General features: G+C 36.3%; 1 protein-coding gene across 1 annotated transcript; it reads right to left on the bottom strand.

Moving 5' to 3' along the window:
- Positions 1-2,661: 2,661 nt before the first annotated feature.
- LOC118740539 (ATP-binding cassette sub-family G member 4-like) lies at positions 2,662-17,782 on the bottom strand. The gene is made up of 6 exons (XM_036472114.1): positions 17,136-17,782; positions 13,134-13,442; positions 7,543-8,915; positions 7,354-7,454; positions 3,691-3,979; positions 2,662-3,606 (listed from the first exon to the last, which is right to left on the bottom strand). The coding sequence occupies exons 1-6, from the start codon at positions 17,624-17,626 to the stop codon at positions 3,395-3,397; spliced, it is 2,775 nt and encodes a 924-aa protein (XP_036328007.1). The 5' UTR covers positions 17,627-17,782; the 3' UTR covers positions 2,662-3,394.
- Positions 17,783-19,412: the final 1,630 nt, after the last annotated feature.

Below are 19,412 nucleotides of genomic sequence, written 5' to 3' on the forward strand. Positions count from 1 at the left end.
GAATAGGTTAATGGGCGGGAAAATGGAGGATTTTTCAAGAGCAGCCGTTGGAGTGGACCTCAGCGCTCTCGTGATCTTCTCAATTCGTCCGAGGTATGAGGACTATTTGCGGCATTCCACCACACCAAAGCTCCATAGAGCAGTATTGGTCTGACTATTGCTGTGTAGCACCAATGCATCAGGGCAGGTCACAGATCCAAATGAACTCCTAGCATTATTTTACATGTACATATAAAGGGCGTTACTGGCCCTCTTCACCCTTTCCTCAACATTGCGCTTCGACAGCAGCTTACTATCCAAGACTACTCCCAACCAGTGATCGGACTTAAAAAATTCTGAGTGATAGAATCTGGAACAAAATGTGGTAGATTTTGAAAAAATGTGGTAGATCTCAGGTTTTGCATCAAACTCTGTACAAAAATTAAAGAAATTCTGTAAGGTTTCACCTAAATTGCAAACTCTAAAAAAAAAATTAATTTTAGTATAACAAAGTGCAAGATTGAAGTTGCTAAAAATTGCGTTGAATTTTGGCAATTACTTTCCTTAACAGTGTAAAGCATTTTTCGAACATAAATTTTTTTTGCAACCTTGCGGAGTGCTGCCAGCTTTTCTTTTTATCACATCACGATGTAGCGAATAAATGTGGCACGTTACAGAAACCGCTACTTGAGATTTGCCGATTTTGACAATACTCAAGTAAATGTAAACAACGCCTCAGAAATTTTAGATGCACTGAAATTTGCTAATACTTTCACAATAATCACCGTTTTTTTTAATTTTCGTTATTAATTCTTTTTAGAAATCATATGTTTTAAAATTTAACATAAGGAAACCACGTTCCTGTTGAAAAATGTATTATTCGGATTTGTTTACTTTTACTTGAGAAATTTCAGCGCCGCTGGGAATCATTCTTGTTACCATATAGTGTTTAGTGTTGGACAATTTTTGCTCTTAAAATTAAGAAAATTATGCCGAGCAAAAATAAAACTAGGTACTCAAAAACGCGAATATGTGGTAGATTTCCGACCTTGTGTGGTAGATGCTCAAAAAAGTGGCAGATCTACAACAATGTGGTAGAAGTCCGATCACTGCTCCCAACTACTCATTGACAACTCGATGCTCGCTGTCCTGTTTATTTAAGGTGTTCTTACACGATATGTATTTGCATCTGTAAATGTGACTTTTTCAATACATATGTAATTGCGTATGTCTGTCAAATTCACAGTCTTTATTTAACTACTTTAAAATACGATCTTTGAAAACGAAATAAACTAAACTCAGATGATTCTACCTGTGTGTCAGATGAAAATAGAAACATTTCTATTTCGTATGTACGTGCATCTGCTTTATACAGAAACAAATCTAATTTGCCTTTACACGATATGTTGGCATTTCTATATGTAAAAAGTGGCATGCACACATGCTAATACATATCGTGTAAGAACATCTTTAGCTTTAATAAATTTTTTTTTAAACTTCCCTTAATTTCCATTTTCCTCCTCATTAGAGAATTTTGTCTCTTTTGCTCATCTAGTTTTCATTACTCAGTATTTTTAATAGTTGATAAACTCATTAAAACAACAGGGAACGCTCATTGAGCAATAATTTTTTTTTAATGCTCCTACGCGCAGCTTGCTTGGTTTTTTCTTCTAGATTCGCTTTTTTTATCTACAGCCAATGTTGCCACATTCACAGTTTTAACTGTAAATTAAAGTTTTTTATACAAGCTTACAGTTGTTTAAATTAGCTCCTAGTACAAATTACAGTTTTTTCGAAATTTTCGATTTGAACGAATAACATAAAATTTATATTTTGGTTTTTTTGTAAGTCCACTTTTAAGACAAAAGTGGACGACGAAGAACGCGTTTTCTTATATGAAACAAATATTTTCAGCTGTCCTATGCATTCCAGTCGCCACAGAAAATGTGAAAAGAGTATTTTCCCAAATCAATTTGAATACAACAATAAATAAACTAAAAATTGCAGCTCTAATTTAAATGGTTTGTCGTGTTTGATTTTAAAAGAATCGTCGACTTAACAAAAAGGAGAAGGTTATCAATTCGTCGTAATATTTTATTTTTTATTTTGTTTTATATATATTACTGCGTAGCTTTGGACCACGATAACCGATTTCTCACATTTGGTCCCATACTAATTTGGTTTAGATCTGATCATTGGATCATGAAAAAATTAACGGAACTCCTAAACTTTTATATGAGAGTTGAAGTCGATTGTGTCTTTTGCCTAAAAATTAATTGTTTTATATATGTTTAATAAAATTAAAAAACTTTAATTTTTTTTAAATTCTTCGTTTTTGATGGTTACAGTTTTTTGGCTGAAAATACAGTTTTTTTTCCAATAAAAAAAAATAGACCCGGCAACATTGTCTACAGCCCCTTTATGAACTAAAAGTTTGGAATACAAAGCTTTGCGTTTTTTTTTCAAGTTGTATATTTTAAAAATATTGGTGATAAATATTTTTCGCATCACTCGGAGCGATGGGATTAAAAGCGATGCCATCAATTCGAATAAACTCTTTTACAAATACTTCTCATGCAAATTCATGAGTGAGCCAAAAATTAGAAGAGTTTATTGTGAAGAGAATGTAAATAATGCTAGCGCTCTTGGAAGGCTCTTAAAAAATATAAATTCTCAGACCGACCTTACTCTGCATGCCTCTATACAAAATACATAGAAAGCTTAAAAGAGCTTTGCCTGCGGGCAAGGCGATGTCCATCTCCGGTTTACGAACCATTAAAATTTTGAAATTGGTCAACTGGAAAAAATTTTGGGATCCTCTGATTTAAGTGCTATCTTCATTGGATAATAAGTTTGCTATGCATGATTTGTATTTATATCTTGGATGTTTTATTTAAAGTTTTATTTCATCTATGATGTGTATAATATTTCAAGCTATTTACGCGCTAATATAATAATTTTACCAACATTTTTCCATACAAAAAAGTCTCTGGGTTTAACAAAAAGTAAAATAGAATGAAAACTAAAGCACATTTGCAAACAGGTTTCTTAATAATATACAAAGTTACATATATATGTAAGTTAATTACTTGTAAGTAATTTATATTTAATTACAAGTTGAATATGCGTAAAAATTCTATATTTTTTAAACATGTACATACATACATATGTATGTACACATGTCTTTGTAGCTTTCTATAAATTCAAGACTCTCTAAATAATATCAATTTTATTATAGAAAACACATTAAACGTACGATTTCAAATAAACTGAAATCGGCGCGTGAAATGCCCTTGGAACTGTCTTGAAGACTCTCTACTACTTACAAATACATAAACATAGATACATTTTACATACATATATTAATTACAGAGTACGTCTTATAGCTACTGGCTGGCTGTTGCCTCAGCCCTGCTTAGCGTATCAGATGCAGCTTCCAGCGCAGCACAAAGTACGCAATAATGCGCAGCGCAATGAATGTACCCAGCAAGGCTACCGCATCAATCCAGTACTCGGCCTGATCCATAGACATCTCTTCCAAGAACTTCTTTGGACTACGGAAGTGACAATACATTTCATGACACTCCAATTTGGCACGATCCATGCCGTATATTGATACCATGGCGCCTATTTCGGATGCGTGTGTGGAAGAATAAGTGGAAATAATTTAGAAAAAATGCTATCTTAGGCATATAAAGTACGTTTGATTACCCTCAAATCCATAGCGCACATAACTGACGTAGGTTACCCACTGCAGATAGCCTGGTATAGTGTCGAAGTTAACAAAGAAGCCTGAGAATAGTATGGTTGGTATTGTAGTTACGGGCCCCAGGAAAACACCCGCTTCGATATTCATGCCAGCACCAATGAGCAAGCCCAGCGATTGCGCCACCAACGATGTGAGCACACAAATGAAGACAAACATTGAGATGCGTAACCATTCCATAGGTTGCGAGGTCAAATAGTAGACAACAATCACATAGACACTGGAGAAGAAGATCTGCGGGAAGGTGGAAAAGATCGAATGTCAAATATTTGATATTTTTAGTAATTTTTGTATGCTTGTGTTTGAGGTGACCAGATGTTTTCTATCAACTTCTTATTTGAATTTGAATTAACATGACAAATCTCTCAGCACATAATTTGGTTATATTATTTAGTTAATGTTACCAAATCCTGTGCTGAGAAAAATATTTTTAGATGACTTTTTTCTGTGTGTAGCTAGAACGAGATAGGTACATATGCCTGGAAAATTGTAATCTTCTTGATTTTCTCCATTTTCTTGGTAGTACTAAGTAAGGATCTTTGTTTGATCTTAGCGGTAAACCAAGCTAACCTAATGTGAGGTGACCATTAAGAGAAAATTGAAGTGGAGTGCGAAATCAAGAGTTTTTGAATTCAAACTCTGTCCTTTTAAAGACTGTAAAGATTCGTTCGATATTTTTTTTTAGTTTTTGACGTAGAATACGTCTTACCTTAAGGTATGGGGGCTATGTTCAAATGTTGTAGTTGTAATTTTTAGAGCTTCACAAAAACGCTTATTGCACGAGAACTAATAAAGCGATTTCAAAGAAAAGTGTGGCGTTTCAAAGATAAAATTCCAAACCTGTCGACAGATTCATTTTTGTAAATAACCAATTCGGTTTCTGTCGTAAAGACAACGGTAAACATTGCCTTATTTTGGGGTCAATTTTGAGCCTTTAAAGTGCTCTAGCAACTTATTGTTGGCATATATAACTTTCATTTTCGGGATATAGGTTCTTTGGAGCAGTAGAAATATTATCGGGTACAAATTTTATATAAATTTAACAAATATTGAGCATTTTAAGGCAAAAAATTGTTGAAAAAATTTGCAAATTTTTTTCATTACCAAAATGCTCGAAAACCGCTCGAATGATTTTGTTTTTGTTTTCTTTAATCAAAAATTCAAGAGTTTTCCTTTCGTTTGGTATATGGGAAGTATTGGCTGATATCTTCTATATATGTTTATTTTATTCAAATATATGGGCATAAATGATTTTCCATACAAAATCACCTCGTCATCATTTTGCAAACACGTGCATATGTTGGAAGTGTGGGAAGGAGACAAAAAGTATGTATGCGTATGTAATGCGGCTTTTGATCGCAGCGTATGTACATATGTAAATGCATATATACGTACATATGAAAGTTTCAGTTAATGTGGATCTGTTTGGTTTTGTTATCGATATTTTTATCGATTTTGTTGCCGATATTTTAATCGATTTTGCCATCGATATTTTTATCGGTTTTGTTACCGATATTTTCACCGATTTTGTTATCGAAATTTGTATCGATGTTGTTATTGATTTTGCTATCGATATTTTCGGAACTTATCGATATAATGATCGATATTTTTATCGATTTTGTTATCGATTTTGTAATCGATTCTGTTATTGATTTTATTGTTGATTATTTATCGGTTTTGTTATCGAAATTTTTCTTGATTGTTTTAACAATTTTGCTATCGATATTGTTATCGCTTTTGTTATCGATATTTTTGTCGCTTTTGTCATCAATATTTTTATCGATTTTTCTATAGATATTGTTATCGCTTTTGTTGTCGGTATTTTTATCGGTTTTTTTACCGATTTTGCTATCGATATTGCCATCGCTTTTGTTATCGATAGTTTTATCGATTTTTTTATCGAATTTATTACCGATTTTGTAATGGATTTTTTGATAGATTTTGTTATCAATTTTGTTATTGACTTTGGAATCGATTTTGTTATCGATTTTGTAATCGATTTTTCGATAGATTTTGTAATCGATTTTTTATCGATTTTGTAATCGATTTAGTTAACGATTTTGTTATCGATATTTTTATCGATTTTGTTATCGATTTTATTATCGCTTTTTTTATCGATATTTTTTTCTTAGTTTGTGCTTTCGTTTTTGACTTGGATATGCTCTTAACCATACCACGTATTCTACGTTTAAATTTAGCGGGTGTATCTCCGATACAGCCTGCAGACCAAGACGAAGGCGCTGGACTGTTCCTTTTTTTTTGGTTTTTTCGATCTTTCGGATAGTTATCGATGCTAATTTTTTATTTGATTAAAAATGTTTTCGAGAAAATTCGAAAAAATAATCATGTTTGATTATACGATATCATTTTTTTTTTGAAAAAGTCATTGCTTTGAATAATTGAAAATTCTAATTTTTCATTTGATTTTTTCGATCTCTAGGTTTATTATTTGCAATTTCTAAAACTATTTAACGATAATATTTTTTATTCGATTAAAATTCAGTATTTAGAATTCAGATTCACAAAAAAAGTTTTGTTTCAAATTGAAATAAAAAAATTCAGTTGGAATTTGTTACCTATTTTGGATTGCTTATTTAAAATTTAGTCAGATTCACAAGACAAGTTTTTTCGTTTTAAATAATTGAAATAAAAAATTTCAGTTGGAATTCGTTACCTATTTTGGATTGTTTATTTAAAATTTTGTCGATAACACTTTTCATTCGATTAACAATATTCTCGATTAAATTGGTTTTTCGTATCCTGTATTTAACATTCAATATTCAGAAGTGTAGAGTTTTAATTTTTTCGAACTTTTGGAATTTCAATTGAAATTTTTTCGATAACTCTTTATCGATAATAAATTTTTATTCGACAAAAAATATTCTCGATTAAATTCAATAACCGGATTTGTGATTCAATACATTTAATTTTTTTAATATATACGTATACATATAATATTTAAATTTTTTATTAGAATAAACACAAGACAATTAAAAAACATTTCGACAGTGAAATGTTTATTTAGACAATTATTTATTCAAACCATTAAATTTTTTGATTTTACGAATTTTTATAGCAAATAAAATGGTTATAAGAACAAACATTTTGTGGAAAAAATATTTATGTCAAAAGAGAGTTTGTTTAAATTTCTTGAAAAGTTAAAAGCTTCGAAATTTTGCAAATTTTCGATCTGACTGCCACATTTAATTCAAGTTTTATCGATATGTTTATTTATATATATATATATCTTTTCCGAAAAAAATCGTAGTAATCGATTGCTTCTTTCAGGTATCGATTTTTAGTCATAAACAATCAAACATTTTGGTGTCTCAATAAATGTGTGTTGAAACCAGAATATGGGATTTATCCTTAATATTAAAGCCCCTTATCATTTTGTAATAGCACTTAACATTCTTATCACTATAGGCTTCATCGATACCGTTTCTACATCGGAATTTATATAATACTAATATTATTTTCGATATTTTTAGTTATCCTTGTTCAGCCTTTAAATTTTTCTTCATATTCGTGTTTTCACGAATATTTTATTTTATTTCCACACCTGGTCACTTTAAAAAATAGAAATCAACATGCACCGCATTTCATACCTGAAAGGGTAGATCAGCCATTGTCTTAGCAAAGTAGAACGCCTTCAGCGAGTACCAGTAATTTAGATGCTCCCGCACAAACACCGACATCTCAGTGGGAACTGAAAAAAAAAAACCAAACAAAAACAGTTCAATTAAAACTACGCCCTTTCCCTTAGACCTTAGTCTAACCGAATTTCATTCACTTACAAGTCAATATCGTCGGCATCATCGCTGTAAACATTGTGAATAGTGTTGTGAAGAAAATACATCCGGCATTGCTCATCACCTTCGACGCTTCATTGCCCACATCATAGTAAATCATGCCAATGATGGCGCCCACAATAACGTGCGAGGCTAAACGCATATGCGTCAACATGCGATCGCGCATAATCGTCACAAAGGAACGCTTTAACAGTATCCAGAATTGTGTCCAGCCGCTGGTGGGGAAGCCAGAGCTGTTGGGCAGCGTAACGACACTCTCGTGCGAATCCAGCAACGAAGTGGTGCAGCCGGCGGCTGCAGCTTTCTCGGCGGCTGCAGTGAGGGCATTTTGTCCACCCTTCGAGTTCAGACTGCAGCTATCTTCATGAACATTGTAGATCAGTCCAGTACTGGAATTTCCATTGCCATTATTACTGCTTGGAATGTTTAAATTTATAACGGTACAGTCTGATTGCTGTGACTGTTGTGACTGTAACATGGCTGTAGTCGATTCATTCGAATCCGATTTGGCCACCAAGCCTATGGCCGATGCATCCATTTGGAATTTCTCATCTGTATGTGTGAGTGTTGTGGTCGCCGTGAGCGACGTTGTTGTTGCACTATTAACATTCTTGCAACCATTATCGGCACCATCGCCTTTGGCAATATCATTCGCAATGCAGCGTACACCCGTCATATTCAATCCATAGTCCTTTTGGCTGTATTTCTTGCACTTGCCATCCTTGACCGCCGCCACCAGCTTTTGCACAGCTTCGCCATACTCGCCGCAGGCTACCTCCAGCACATAGTCGGCCGGATTGTGATATGAAGGGCAGTCGTAGCCGAGCGACGAGAGAAATGGCACCAGACCTCGCACGCGTCCTTGGTACATGCACTGGCCCTCGGCGAGCATGTACAAGTGATCAAATTTTTCAAAGAGACGCGCCGACGGCTGGTGAATAGTGCAAACGATAGTGCGGCCGCCACGAGCCAAAGACTTGAGCAAAGAAATCAGCTGGAAGCAGGTTGAACTATCCAAACCGGATGTGGGTTCGTCAAAGAACATCACTGGCGGATTGTTGACCAACTCGAGTGCAATGGAGAGACGTTTACGTTGTCCACCCGAAAGATTGTAGGTCTTCGTGTTGCAGGATTCCATGAGACCAATTGTTTCAAGTATCTCATCAACTACGACTCTCTTGGCAGCCAAATTCATATCTTTACCCAGTTTCAGATTGGCTGAGATCATCATGGATTCACGTACCGTGAGATTCGCAATCAGTATGTCGTCTTGCATGATGTAGCAAGAAAGTTTGCGGAAGCGACGCAGATTGCGCTCTTTGCCATTAATCAGAACCGAACCACTCAACTGGGATGTTCTGAAAAGAAAGATAAGAAGTATGAGTAAGATGTACAGACTCAAAATTTAAATAAAATTACTTATGTACTTAAATTATAATATATAACTGTGTATGTAAAGTAACTAGAATTGCCCGCAGTAGCAAACCATATAGAGCTCGACTCCAGATCTATTGCTTAATGTCGGGTGTGAACTCATTTTCCGAATAATGCATCATTCTCTTAAAAGTCTGTCACTACCACCATTAAATTCCTGCAGTATTTGTATGCTATCTCCTCGAATGTAGCAATGCAATGTGCACAAGAAGACTCAGAACGAGTTCGATGTGAAAAGTGAGGAATGTGTTCCCGATACTAGTTATAACCCTGGTGACGGGGCGACAGATCGGCAGTCAAGCTCAACTAACAGGAGACCCAGGAAGTGTGCATCTCCGACTGGGTTAGTCCATAGGGTGAGTTGCGTGAGATTCATTGCTTGGTTACCCTGTCTCAATGGTTCCCTTCTCCCTGAATTCAATGGCTTGTAATTACAGTAAAAGCTCATATTTGGTAATTTTAGTAGAAGTCAATTAAAAAATAACTCTTTTTTTATTTGCTATTTTGTGAATTTTTCGCAGGTATTGCATTTGGCGCTCTGAGCCACGATAAGAAATGATAAGGGGTCTTATTTTTTACAAGCTCCACTTGAAACTTCACAATTGGCTCAGAACCCAATGACAGTAAAATGCGTTTATTCTTTCTTTATTGTTCCTTCCTTAGTAGGTCTAAGGATCTTGCCTAATAGGGACGTAAGGCAAATGGCTTTTGGGCTTGCTGCAGGGATGGTATTTACTCTTCACCGATTCCATAAGACGACATGGAGTGGATGACACAATCATAAGGTGGATCCATTTCGTGTTATATAGAAGGTTGCGGACTGTGGCAGAGGAAGATGGATGGCCCTAGTACTATGGCAAAGGTTATGCCATCAGGGTGGTGTACTCTATACTATTTTATATTGTTTGGTAGCGAACTCCCTTTCAAGGGAAATGCAAGACTTCCATCTCATTCTAGCTAACGCGGATTATCTGTGCGCACTAGCGACAATAATATCTCTCACGAATGTCTGTTTAAAGAGATCTGACTGAAAAGGTGTGCGTAAAGATACAGAGGATTCTGAAAAGGATTGGTAAATGGTGCATTTTGCAAAGGATTTATATCAGCCCCAACAATGCAAAATCTGGCATTGTTTAAGACTTGGGTTCAGAGATCGGCCGATTATCGCACATTTTGCTTCAGCATGGTGGCGTGGAACCGTCGTCAAAAGATACCCAAAAGAATTTTTATATTAAAAGGGCTACACAGGAGTACATGTATGCTGGATTCCCTACACCTGGCGGTGCAATAGGAAGAGATAAAGATTGCATTTTCTTATTACAGCATTACATTCGGAGTTTCGGACCCACATAGTTGTTTGGAAAGTTGTCAGAGCGAAACCCTTTTAATGGCTTCCAAATGACCAAATGGTGTCTGTAGTATATTTAAGAAGAAAGTACGTCGAAAGGTGTCTACAAAGAAAAATTTTCTATAGTGACGGCTCCATGAATGAAAATGGTATTGGAGCTGGATGGCATCAGGACAGTAACTTAAGATGCTTTACTATTTTAGGTGAAATGGCAACGGTATTCATATCGGAAGTCTTAGCAATACTGAAAGTAGCTGACAGGATAATTGTAGAAAGGTGGTGTGGACATAAAATCAGAGTCTACAGTGACAGCTAAACTGATTTAAAAGCCTTGAAAACCACTCAAACCTCTTAAGAATAATCTAGGAATGTAAATTGACGATGACCTCCGTTGCTAAGCAAAGCCAGAGACCTGTCAGGTACACTTGGAATCTTATGACAAAGGAAAATTGCTGTTATACTGACAAGTGAGAGATTATCAATTCTTTCTTGAAACGGTCAGACATACGATGGCGAAATCCCTTTTTAGAAAAAAAAGGAGTGAACTACGAACGCTAATAGTTCTGACTGCGGGACACGGAATCATCGGCGATGCACTGTGTGCATCCTGCTTTGACGATAAGGACTGTTCAGAGCATTTTCTCTATAGCTGTTTGTCCTCCGACAGCCTGATATGGCGAATTTTTGGCTCCAAGTATTTTTGACTCGAAGTGTTTCTCTCGCCAAAAAAGTCTCGTAAGCAGGGGAGTAATGATTTCCCACATCCATTGGTGTTCGCATATCTTTTTAATCGTTTTATTGACTTTAAATCTATGCGAACATTTCCTTTGTGCGGGAAAAATTTCGGAGAGAAGAACAATTGAGAACCACACCCTTTTTATTTAGGATAGATCCGTGGAATCTGCCTTGCACACAATTTCTTCCAAGGCCACTCTTAGGAACAAAGATTTTGCAATTGGTGCCTTCCTTGATATCGAGGGGTCTTTCAACAATATGCTACCCGGCGCGATAGTAGTAGAGCCCTGACAAAGCTCCGTGTCGAAAACTACCTTGTTAGGCTCATCTCCTGTATGCTGCACGACAGAACAGTCACAGCGGAGTAGGGAATTGTCTCTGACCAGCGAAAAGTGAGTAGAGACACCCCTACTAGCCTTTCCCCCTTTCCTTCGCGAAAAAAAAATCTTGGAGGAGTTAGAAAAGTAAGGATGCGAGGCTATTGCCTACGCGTTAGATGTAGCACTAATTGTCAGAAGAAAATTCTCTGAAACTCCGTATGATCTTTTGTAGGGGTACTTAAACTTGGTCACAAATTGGACCGCTAGCTGCGGCCTTGTAATAAATCTTGGAAAGACGGAGCTCGTACTATTAACCAGGAGGTACAAAGTGCCTCATGCCCGGCTTCCTTCAATCGGGGGTCTTCCACATATTCTCTTTGACTGGTCAAGTTATTTGGCGTTATCCTGGACGGGAGGTATCGTGGAAGTCAAAAAGTGAGCAGCGAGTAACAAATGCAACGGTGACTCCGTACTATAGTAAAAATTCCATGGGGAATATCGCGGTATGAAACCATAATCAAGCCAATCTGTTATATGGGGTCATTGTCTGGTGAAATTCACTGCAAAAGTCTGGCCGGACATGGCCCTTTAGCAACCCACGCGGCGCGACTTACCATCGTCACGTATACCTACTGCCGCAGCTGTTTGGAAGACGAGGTAGAATCATCTCAGCCTTACTTCTCAGCTGCCCGGCATTCGCTAGACTAAGGACTAAGAACCTCGGCGCAATCTTATGAAAATATTTTGATAAGTAGCAGAGTCACTTGTGAGCTTTAGTAGCTTTAAATTTTAGATGCCAAAAAATGGATGCATACGCTTCGTATTTCTAAAGCACCATAGTGAAAATCTACTCACACAATAGAGAATTTGCCGAAATTTCGCTCATTAGGTAGGTGGATCATGGCGCTTATTAAGATGTCGACTTATTACTTAAATGAATGAATGAATCTCGAAATTGTCAATAAATCACTTGGCATACAAAGCAAGTAAACATAAAAGGCAACAATGGATTTGAATAGCTTTGTCTCCACTCAAAATGAACCTAATATTGCGACAAGTGCCATTCATGCACAAACACTTGTGTACGACGACGTATCAAAAGGATACGATGTAGAGGCTACGGATTAATATTGGCATACATTTTTATACTTATGTACGTACGTATTTTCACGTACTGCACGATACTAAACAGCAATGGAAACAAATCAGAAAATATTCGAAGAATGTCAAATGCGAAATAGAGCAGCTAAATGAGCGATAAATAGCGGCAATATAATAATGTGAGTTGTGGTGTGAAGGAATTAAACAAGTGTCGAAGGCACGCGGCAACTTGAATTTGGGCTAAGGAAAATAAAAGAAAAGAAAAAAGTAAAGAAAATAATAATCGAATTTTGAGCTTTATGCTGACGAATTAAGAAGAGGAAGCCATAAAAATAGAAAGTAACTAATAATACTACAGGCCGGCCACCCTATCGTCCTGGCGTATTGTGAATGCAGGATTCCCGCATATTTGCGGCTGGTGGCTTAAGTCTTCATAATTACTTGCGGCTTATTGGATTTGGTAAACTTTAACACAAGTATTCTTAAAGCTGCTGACTTGGACATTGGGACATTCTCTTTCTCAAAATTCTCCTCTGAAAGTTCTTAAAACTTGTTTAGCTTTCCTGTGCCTTGTTTTACTGTAGTTACATACATACCTTTAAAAAGACTATACATAATAATCTACTACTCATACTTACTTGTAGCCAGCTAAAATGTTCATAAGTGTACTCTTCCCCGCTCCGGACGGTCCCATAATGGCAGTAAGTTCGCCATTGCGAAACTTGCCCGAAACACTTTTGAGTATAGTCTTTAAGCCACGCCTTCGTCCTTCTGATACTGAATAGGATATTTCAGTGAATTCAATATCGACAGGTGGTCGCTGTGGCAGATGTGACAGCGTAACGGTGCCCTTCTTCTGGCCATTTGGACTGCAATTATTTTTTATTTTCGATGCGAGTATATGATTCTGACTGGGAATGCCACCATTGCAAAGATTGCTTTGTGAGCTGGAAAATAGAAAAGTAAAACAGAAATTATGGGATTAGTGATATAATTTTATGTGTATAAAATAATTGTTGTATGAAGAAAAGATTGCGAAAAAATTCCAACCCCTATTTTTTAACGTTTTAATAATTCTGAAATCATTGAATCGGCGATCGTTACACGGGAGAATGTCATAACACAAAAAAATAAAAAAATGTTAAATGCAATGTTTTTAATTAAGAAAATTTGTCTGTTGAAACGCTCTTTCAAGGCCTCAGCAAACTATAACCCATCGTTCGTATTCGAACGCGGTACTCAAACTCCAATAAGTTTTTGTTTAAAGAAATTTAAAGTTTCAACTTTTTATGAAAAATTAAGGTATTAAACTTAAGCACTTAATCTGCAGAAGATTTTCATATTCCGTGACTCGTAGTAAAATTGATTGGATAATAATTTTGCAGCCTTCTATAAACTGAAGTGACAACGATCCTGTTTCCATTATATGGACTAAGATTTTATGCCACGTTTGGCATTTATCGAATCCTGAATTGGCGGTGGCGGTATTCTCTCACCTATGTTCTGAGGCAGGCCTCAGAGTAATTTTAGCGGCAGAGATCGTTGAAACTGAGTCCAAAAACTGGTTCCTTCTTGGGAAGATTCCTCTCGGTTGGTGGCGAAATCTTCTCTCCTCTCAAAATAGGAGAGAGTCGGACGAAGAACTCACGGTTCAGGGCTGGAGTTGCCTCAAAGCTGTTCATTGAAGTCACAAGACAGATCGACTACGTTGTCCTAGGTGTCAGGGAGCGCGGTAAAACCCCATCTTCCAAAAGCAGTGACGGTTAAAGAAATTTGGTTGGAAGATAAGCTTGAAGTCGTGAAGAGGGACCTTTCCTGTCGAAGATGTTTTCTAAGACGAAACTAAGGAAATCCTCAGAAACTACATTCCTAACCTTCCGGTGTTCGAATGAATGGCTAATGGGCGCGAGAAGATGATCCCTATAGATTAGCATAGATAATCCTCAATGCAGTCTCTCGGTGCTATCGCTGATGCCTAGGGGGTAATAAATTATGGGTTCAAAAAGGTAGTACTTAAGGTCTAACAAGACGGTGCCAGATGGGGTAAACCGGAGAGGGAGGGAGTATATAAGGCGCGCCTTAAAACTATAGGGGTGGATTCAAACTCGATCCTTGTGGAAGCCAAGAGTACTGGTGGCAAAAGACAATCAGTTTGGAGAGCGTGGCCTGAAAACTATGGCTGATATCCGCCTTCAATGATCATTATGGTGAGGTAAAGTTTCATCTGAGGCTAGGCTCAGAAAGATCAGCTTCGCGATTGGGCAAAATTAAAACTCGCAGCACAGTTTCTGCGCTAGTTATGAAAGTTAAGTCACATCTTGGTTTTATTAAAAGCAAAGATATCCCCATCAGAGCTTGGTTCTGGTTCTTTTCTCGTTTTCGGATCACATTCAATTCTTTCTCGAAGAAGCTCGTCCAACAACTGGTGTATCGACTGCCGAGATCTGCGTGCAGTTTTCCCACTGCCACTTGACGAGGATCTGACTCTATCCGAAAGCTCGGAAGATGAACCTCTCTAGGCTTTCATTACTGCTAGGAAACTCTGGAAACTCCATGTTTCGTCAGATCATTGATGTCCTTTGGTGGACATCCGAGCTCTCTGATGTTATGCCGTCGAGCACGTGACTCTACGTTACTCTGTAGTTGGGAAATTTAAAAAGCATAAATTGGAAACTGCTCCTTTGGGATATTTGAGGAAAGAGGCGCGAAATTGGGCAATGAGTTGCGCGGAATCCCTCAAACTACTCCTCGATGCTCACTTTCCAAGCGACCCAGTCCCAAGAGGCACCTACCATCTGGGGAAAGTAGATTTCGAGCGAATCAGCAAGACCTGATGGCATTATACCCGTCCAGTTGCAAAAGACCTTGGCGGTGGCCCGGAGCATGGAAAGTGGTCAGGGTAACATTGATTCTAAATGCTGGGAAAAGCTCCTACATTTTTTCCAGTGATTTCAAACCATCCTTCGTAATTCCCAACATCGCTTTTGGAGAGGATGATTGATCTACTTATTAGAAACAGGATTACTTATGCCCGCTTGTTGGGAGTTCAACATGCACACATTAATGCAGAGTCCGTCGAGGTCGGCCTGCATGCGATCGTAAAGTCGATACAGAAAGCCGCAGCACATAAATAATTTACTGTAGGTGCGTTTCGCGACATCCAAGGGACTTTTGATAAGCATATGTTTTTTCCTCAAGATCCGAGCTTATAACTATCTGAACTTATAGGCATCATATAAGCTTCCTTTTAATCTTGTTTTGAAGAATGATCAATTTCGAAGTACCTTTTTTTAAGTTTTTTATATAATCTGCTTATTATTTTGATTCACTTGAATAGCCATAGCAACGTAGAAAAACAGTATGGGCATCAAATTTAATAGAAAATTCTTTAGAATTAAAGCAGATTAAATTTTTTGGTACATAAGGACGAGTAGGTATTGAAAATGTTCTTTTGAAATTTTATCCTTGAATATCATTGAAATTTTGCAATACTTATTTTTGAAAAAGCTATATGTTAAGATTTAATATACACTCGACCAAATTCTCAAATTTCGTCCTTATAACTTTATAAGCTTAAAAAAATAAGATTAATTAAAAGTACATTTTCAGAATGTATTCATCCTTGTGAACTGAAAGCTTTGGTATCCAAATTATTATTCTACATTGTACTAAATTTTTTAAAATAATTTTTGGAATTAGTCCTATATTTGAAACCACAAAGTCCTATAAAGAGAGAAAAACTAAAGCGGAGTTTTACTATAGAAATTATATTTTAACTGTTAAATTTTGATTTTGATTGTAAAGATCCTAACGGTTACGGTCCCTGAACGAAAGTGTTGGTCAATAACTTCAAGATGCATATTGTGGTTTAATGTTACTACAACGATGTTTTTGAGTTAAAAACTAGAATGAAAAAAACTGAAAAAACTCTCACTAAAATATTGACTGATTTTTTATGTGATGGAACTATGTAGTTAATATTTTTTGGTTTTACTTTTTGATGATTTTGAACTTATTAATGTATAATGGGCGACAAAATTCTACGTACAGAGATTTTTTTGCAATTCATGCAAAGTTTTTTATGCTAATTTTTAATTAGGTTTCCATTAGTGCTACCAAACTGCATACTTGAAATCGTTCTAGAAAACCAATTTAAAAAATTGCAAATCTTTATGGAAATTTATTGAATTTTCCTGAGGTATGCACAAAGTTTAGAAGTTTTATTTTTATGATTTTTGCAGTAGTATGAACTATAATTTTATAAAACATCAGCGAAAAAAATTAGCATAAAAACTTTGCATTCATTGCGGAAAATCCTCTGTACGTAGACTTTTTTCGCCCACTGTAAATGTATTTTTTGCCTATTTTTCAAATTTTGTTGCCTCTTTTAGTATTTAATGTGGCTTTTCCTGTCTGTTTCGATATGTTTTTTTACGTTTATTAAGGTTTTAGGTCCTAAAAATCCTGTTTACTCATATGACTATAAAAAAAAAATGCAATAAAAATTTAAAACATACTTTTCTTTTGGAATTTTCTGTCCACCACTTAATAGTAACTTCAAAACCCCACCACATTAGTTATGTATGTATGTATGTATATATACATATTAAATCAAACTTTAAAACCCTTTCTATGCCTACTTCATTGGTTTCAGCCAGGCCGCCATTGTTGCAGCAAATTCCTGCCGCAATTGACCTGAATTTAGCGGTTGCCGTTGCCGTTGCTGCTGCTGCTGCTGCTGCTGTAAAGCACTGATACAGCCATTCTTGGTGAGTTTCGTTTGCACAAAACAGGATACTGGTCGCGCGCGACGTACATTCACATTACTACTGCCATCGTGCAACATATCCACGTAGGCTTCCACATACTCAGAGTGACGACGCTGTACCGCAAAATTGTCCACGAAGCCTGTGTTGCGTATGCCACCGTCTGCATCGACAAAAATTCGCACTGCGCCTGCAGCTGAAGGCGCATTGTTCGAGGAGGGAACAGCTGTGCCTTTAGCACTGCCATTTCGCTGGCAGTTTAGGACGAGTTGACTGCCACTGTCGGTGCTGCTGCAACGCGTTAGCAGCTGCGGTTGTGAGGTTGTTAAATTATCTAAAATACTGCAATCGGATGTGTGCGACATGTTGAATGGTGTATGAAATTCGATTTTGTTTTTTGTTGTATTCGATTTCGTTGTACACAGAAATAAAATCAAATTTTCACATTTTGTGCGCGATGTTGCAGGAATTGCACTGTTGCATTGTACGCAAGGAGGTGTGAAGGATATTTTTTTATTATTTTCTATTCACAAAGAAGATATTTTTACATTCATCTTTATGTTAAGTAGTTTTTAGTTTATTTTGTTGTGAAAAAAGTTTAATTTTTTTTTACTTTTAAGGACAAATTTTGTTTTTTTTGCACTATTTCTCAGTTTAAGACTTTTCATTTAAGGATAATTTTTAACACTATATTTTAAGGAAATTGAAATGTTTAAGCCTTTATGATATTTATTTCGCCGCTCGTTTAGAACGTTCAACCTGCGCCCATCAGCAAACACTGAACTCTGTTCGCTATCTCAACTATGTTTACACTTAAACTTTTACTCTTCTTCTTATTCTCCTTATTCGTTTTCTTCTTTGGCTGCCAAGTCCATTGCTTTGCCCGTTTCGAGCTTGCCTACAGCCCTGGCTTGGTCGAGCGTGGAATGTATGAGTGAACGCCTGAAAGAATGTCTTCTCCTCTCAGCCCGTTTGAACAAGTGCAGTTTCTTGATTATGTTCTTGTGTATATGTGTGTGGCGTTGTATCGGCTGTACGACATAGTGCATAACTAGTGCTAGTGACTTTGAATGGGCCGCGTAATGATACGCTGCACAGTGGGCGCGTTTCATACAACAGTTGGCCATAAATGGTAAACATGGACCTACAATGTCAGATATATAAGCTTCTTCGATGGATATAAGTAAATATTGCTGAAATAATCATTAATCGGTATACAAATACGCCCACGCTTTATATAACTGAAACGTTCAAATTGCAATATTTGCAAAACTAATGAATTTAGAATACTCTAACTCGATATATCAAGAGGTATATGAAGTAAAATATTTGAAGTAAAAATGGAGCTCACAGTTTTATAAGTATGTATTTATATCTTTAATTAATAATACATCTGACTGCTTCATTAAATGCAAATTTCTTCTATGTGCGAATGACTTGAAAGTCTACACCACTATTTTCAGACCTTCAGAACACATCAAGTTAGTCAGATTTCAATAATGTTATAGCATGGTGGCGGAAAAATCAATTGCGACTAAATATAAGTAAATGGTTTCATCTATCCTTTTTAAGTCTCATTCCCTAATCCCTATTTCTTACATTGGTGGTTCTTGGTTAACCACTCTAAACTCTGTTTCATAGTCACATTAATAGGACCATCGCAAAAGACTATTCAAGGCTTGCCATCATTCGTCGGTTTAGTTCAGATTTCACTGATTCATACACACTAAAATTATTATATACTTCTCTTGTACGGTTTAAACTGGAATATGCTGTATTTATATGGCGGCCATATTACGATTGTCATACCAAAAGACTTGAACACATTCAAAGTTCTTTCGTACAGTTAACCTGAAATTTTTACATAATACAAGGATTGAACTCTCTCTCTTCCTCATATTCGACATCAAAAGTGGTGGGATTGACTCTACATAGAATCCTTCGGAATCAAGCCACTTTGAAAGAATTCAATTCGCGCTCAAATTTTCTAGCCACTGATTTCGCTTCTTCTAAGTATAATTTTAAAGTAGGATTAAATTAATTTTTTAAATAATGTATACAGTATCGGTCATGTCTATAGCACGCCGTTTCAAAGTGATATTGTGTGCCACTTATGTTTATTTATTTATTTTTAAGAATTTTCAATTAAAA

This window comes from Rhagoletis pomonella, unplaced genomic scaffold, assembly GCF_013731165.1.
Source record: "Rhagoletis pomonella isolate Grant_MI unplaced genomic scaffold, Rhpom_1.0 Rhpom_scaffold_00006, whole genome shotgun sequence".
Lineage (NCBI taxonomy): Eukaryota > Metazoa > Arthropoda > Insecta > Diptera > Tephritidae > Rhagoletis > Rhagoletis pomonella.

Excerpts from the sequence above, each read along its gene's own strand:
- LOC118740539 (XM_036472114.1), bottom strand. The coding sequence starts at position 17,626 with ATGTCGCACACATCCGATTGCAGTATTTTAGATAATTTAACAACCTCA. Across the intron at positions 13,443-17,135 it reads GCCTGGCTGAAACCAATGAA|CTCACAAAGCAATCTTTGCA; the intron begins GTAGGCATAGAA and ends TCTATTTTCCAG. Across the intron at positions 7,455-7,542 it reads GATGCCGACGATATTGACTT|TTCCCACTGAGATGTCGGTG; the intron begins GTAAGTGAATGA and ends TTTTTTTTTCAG.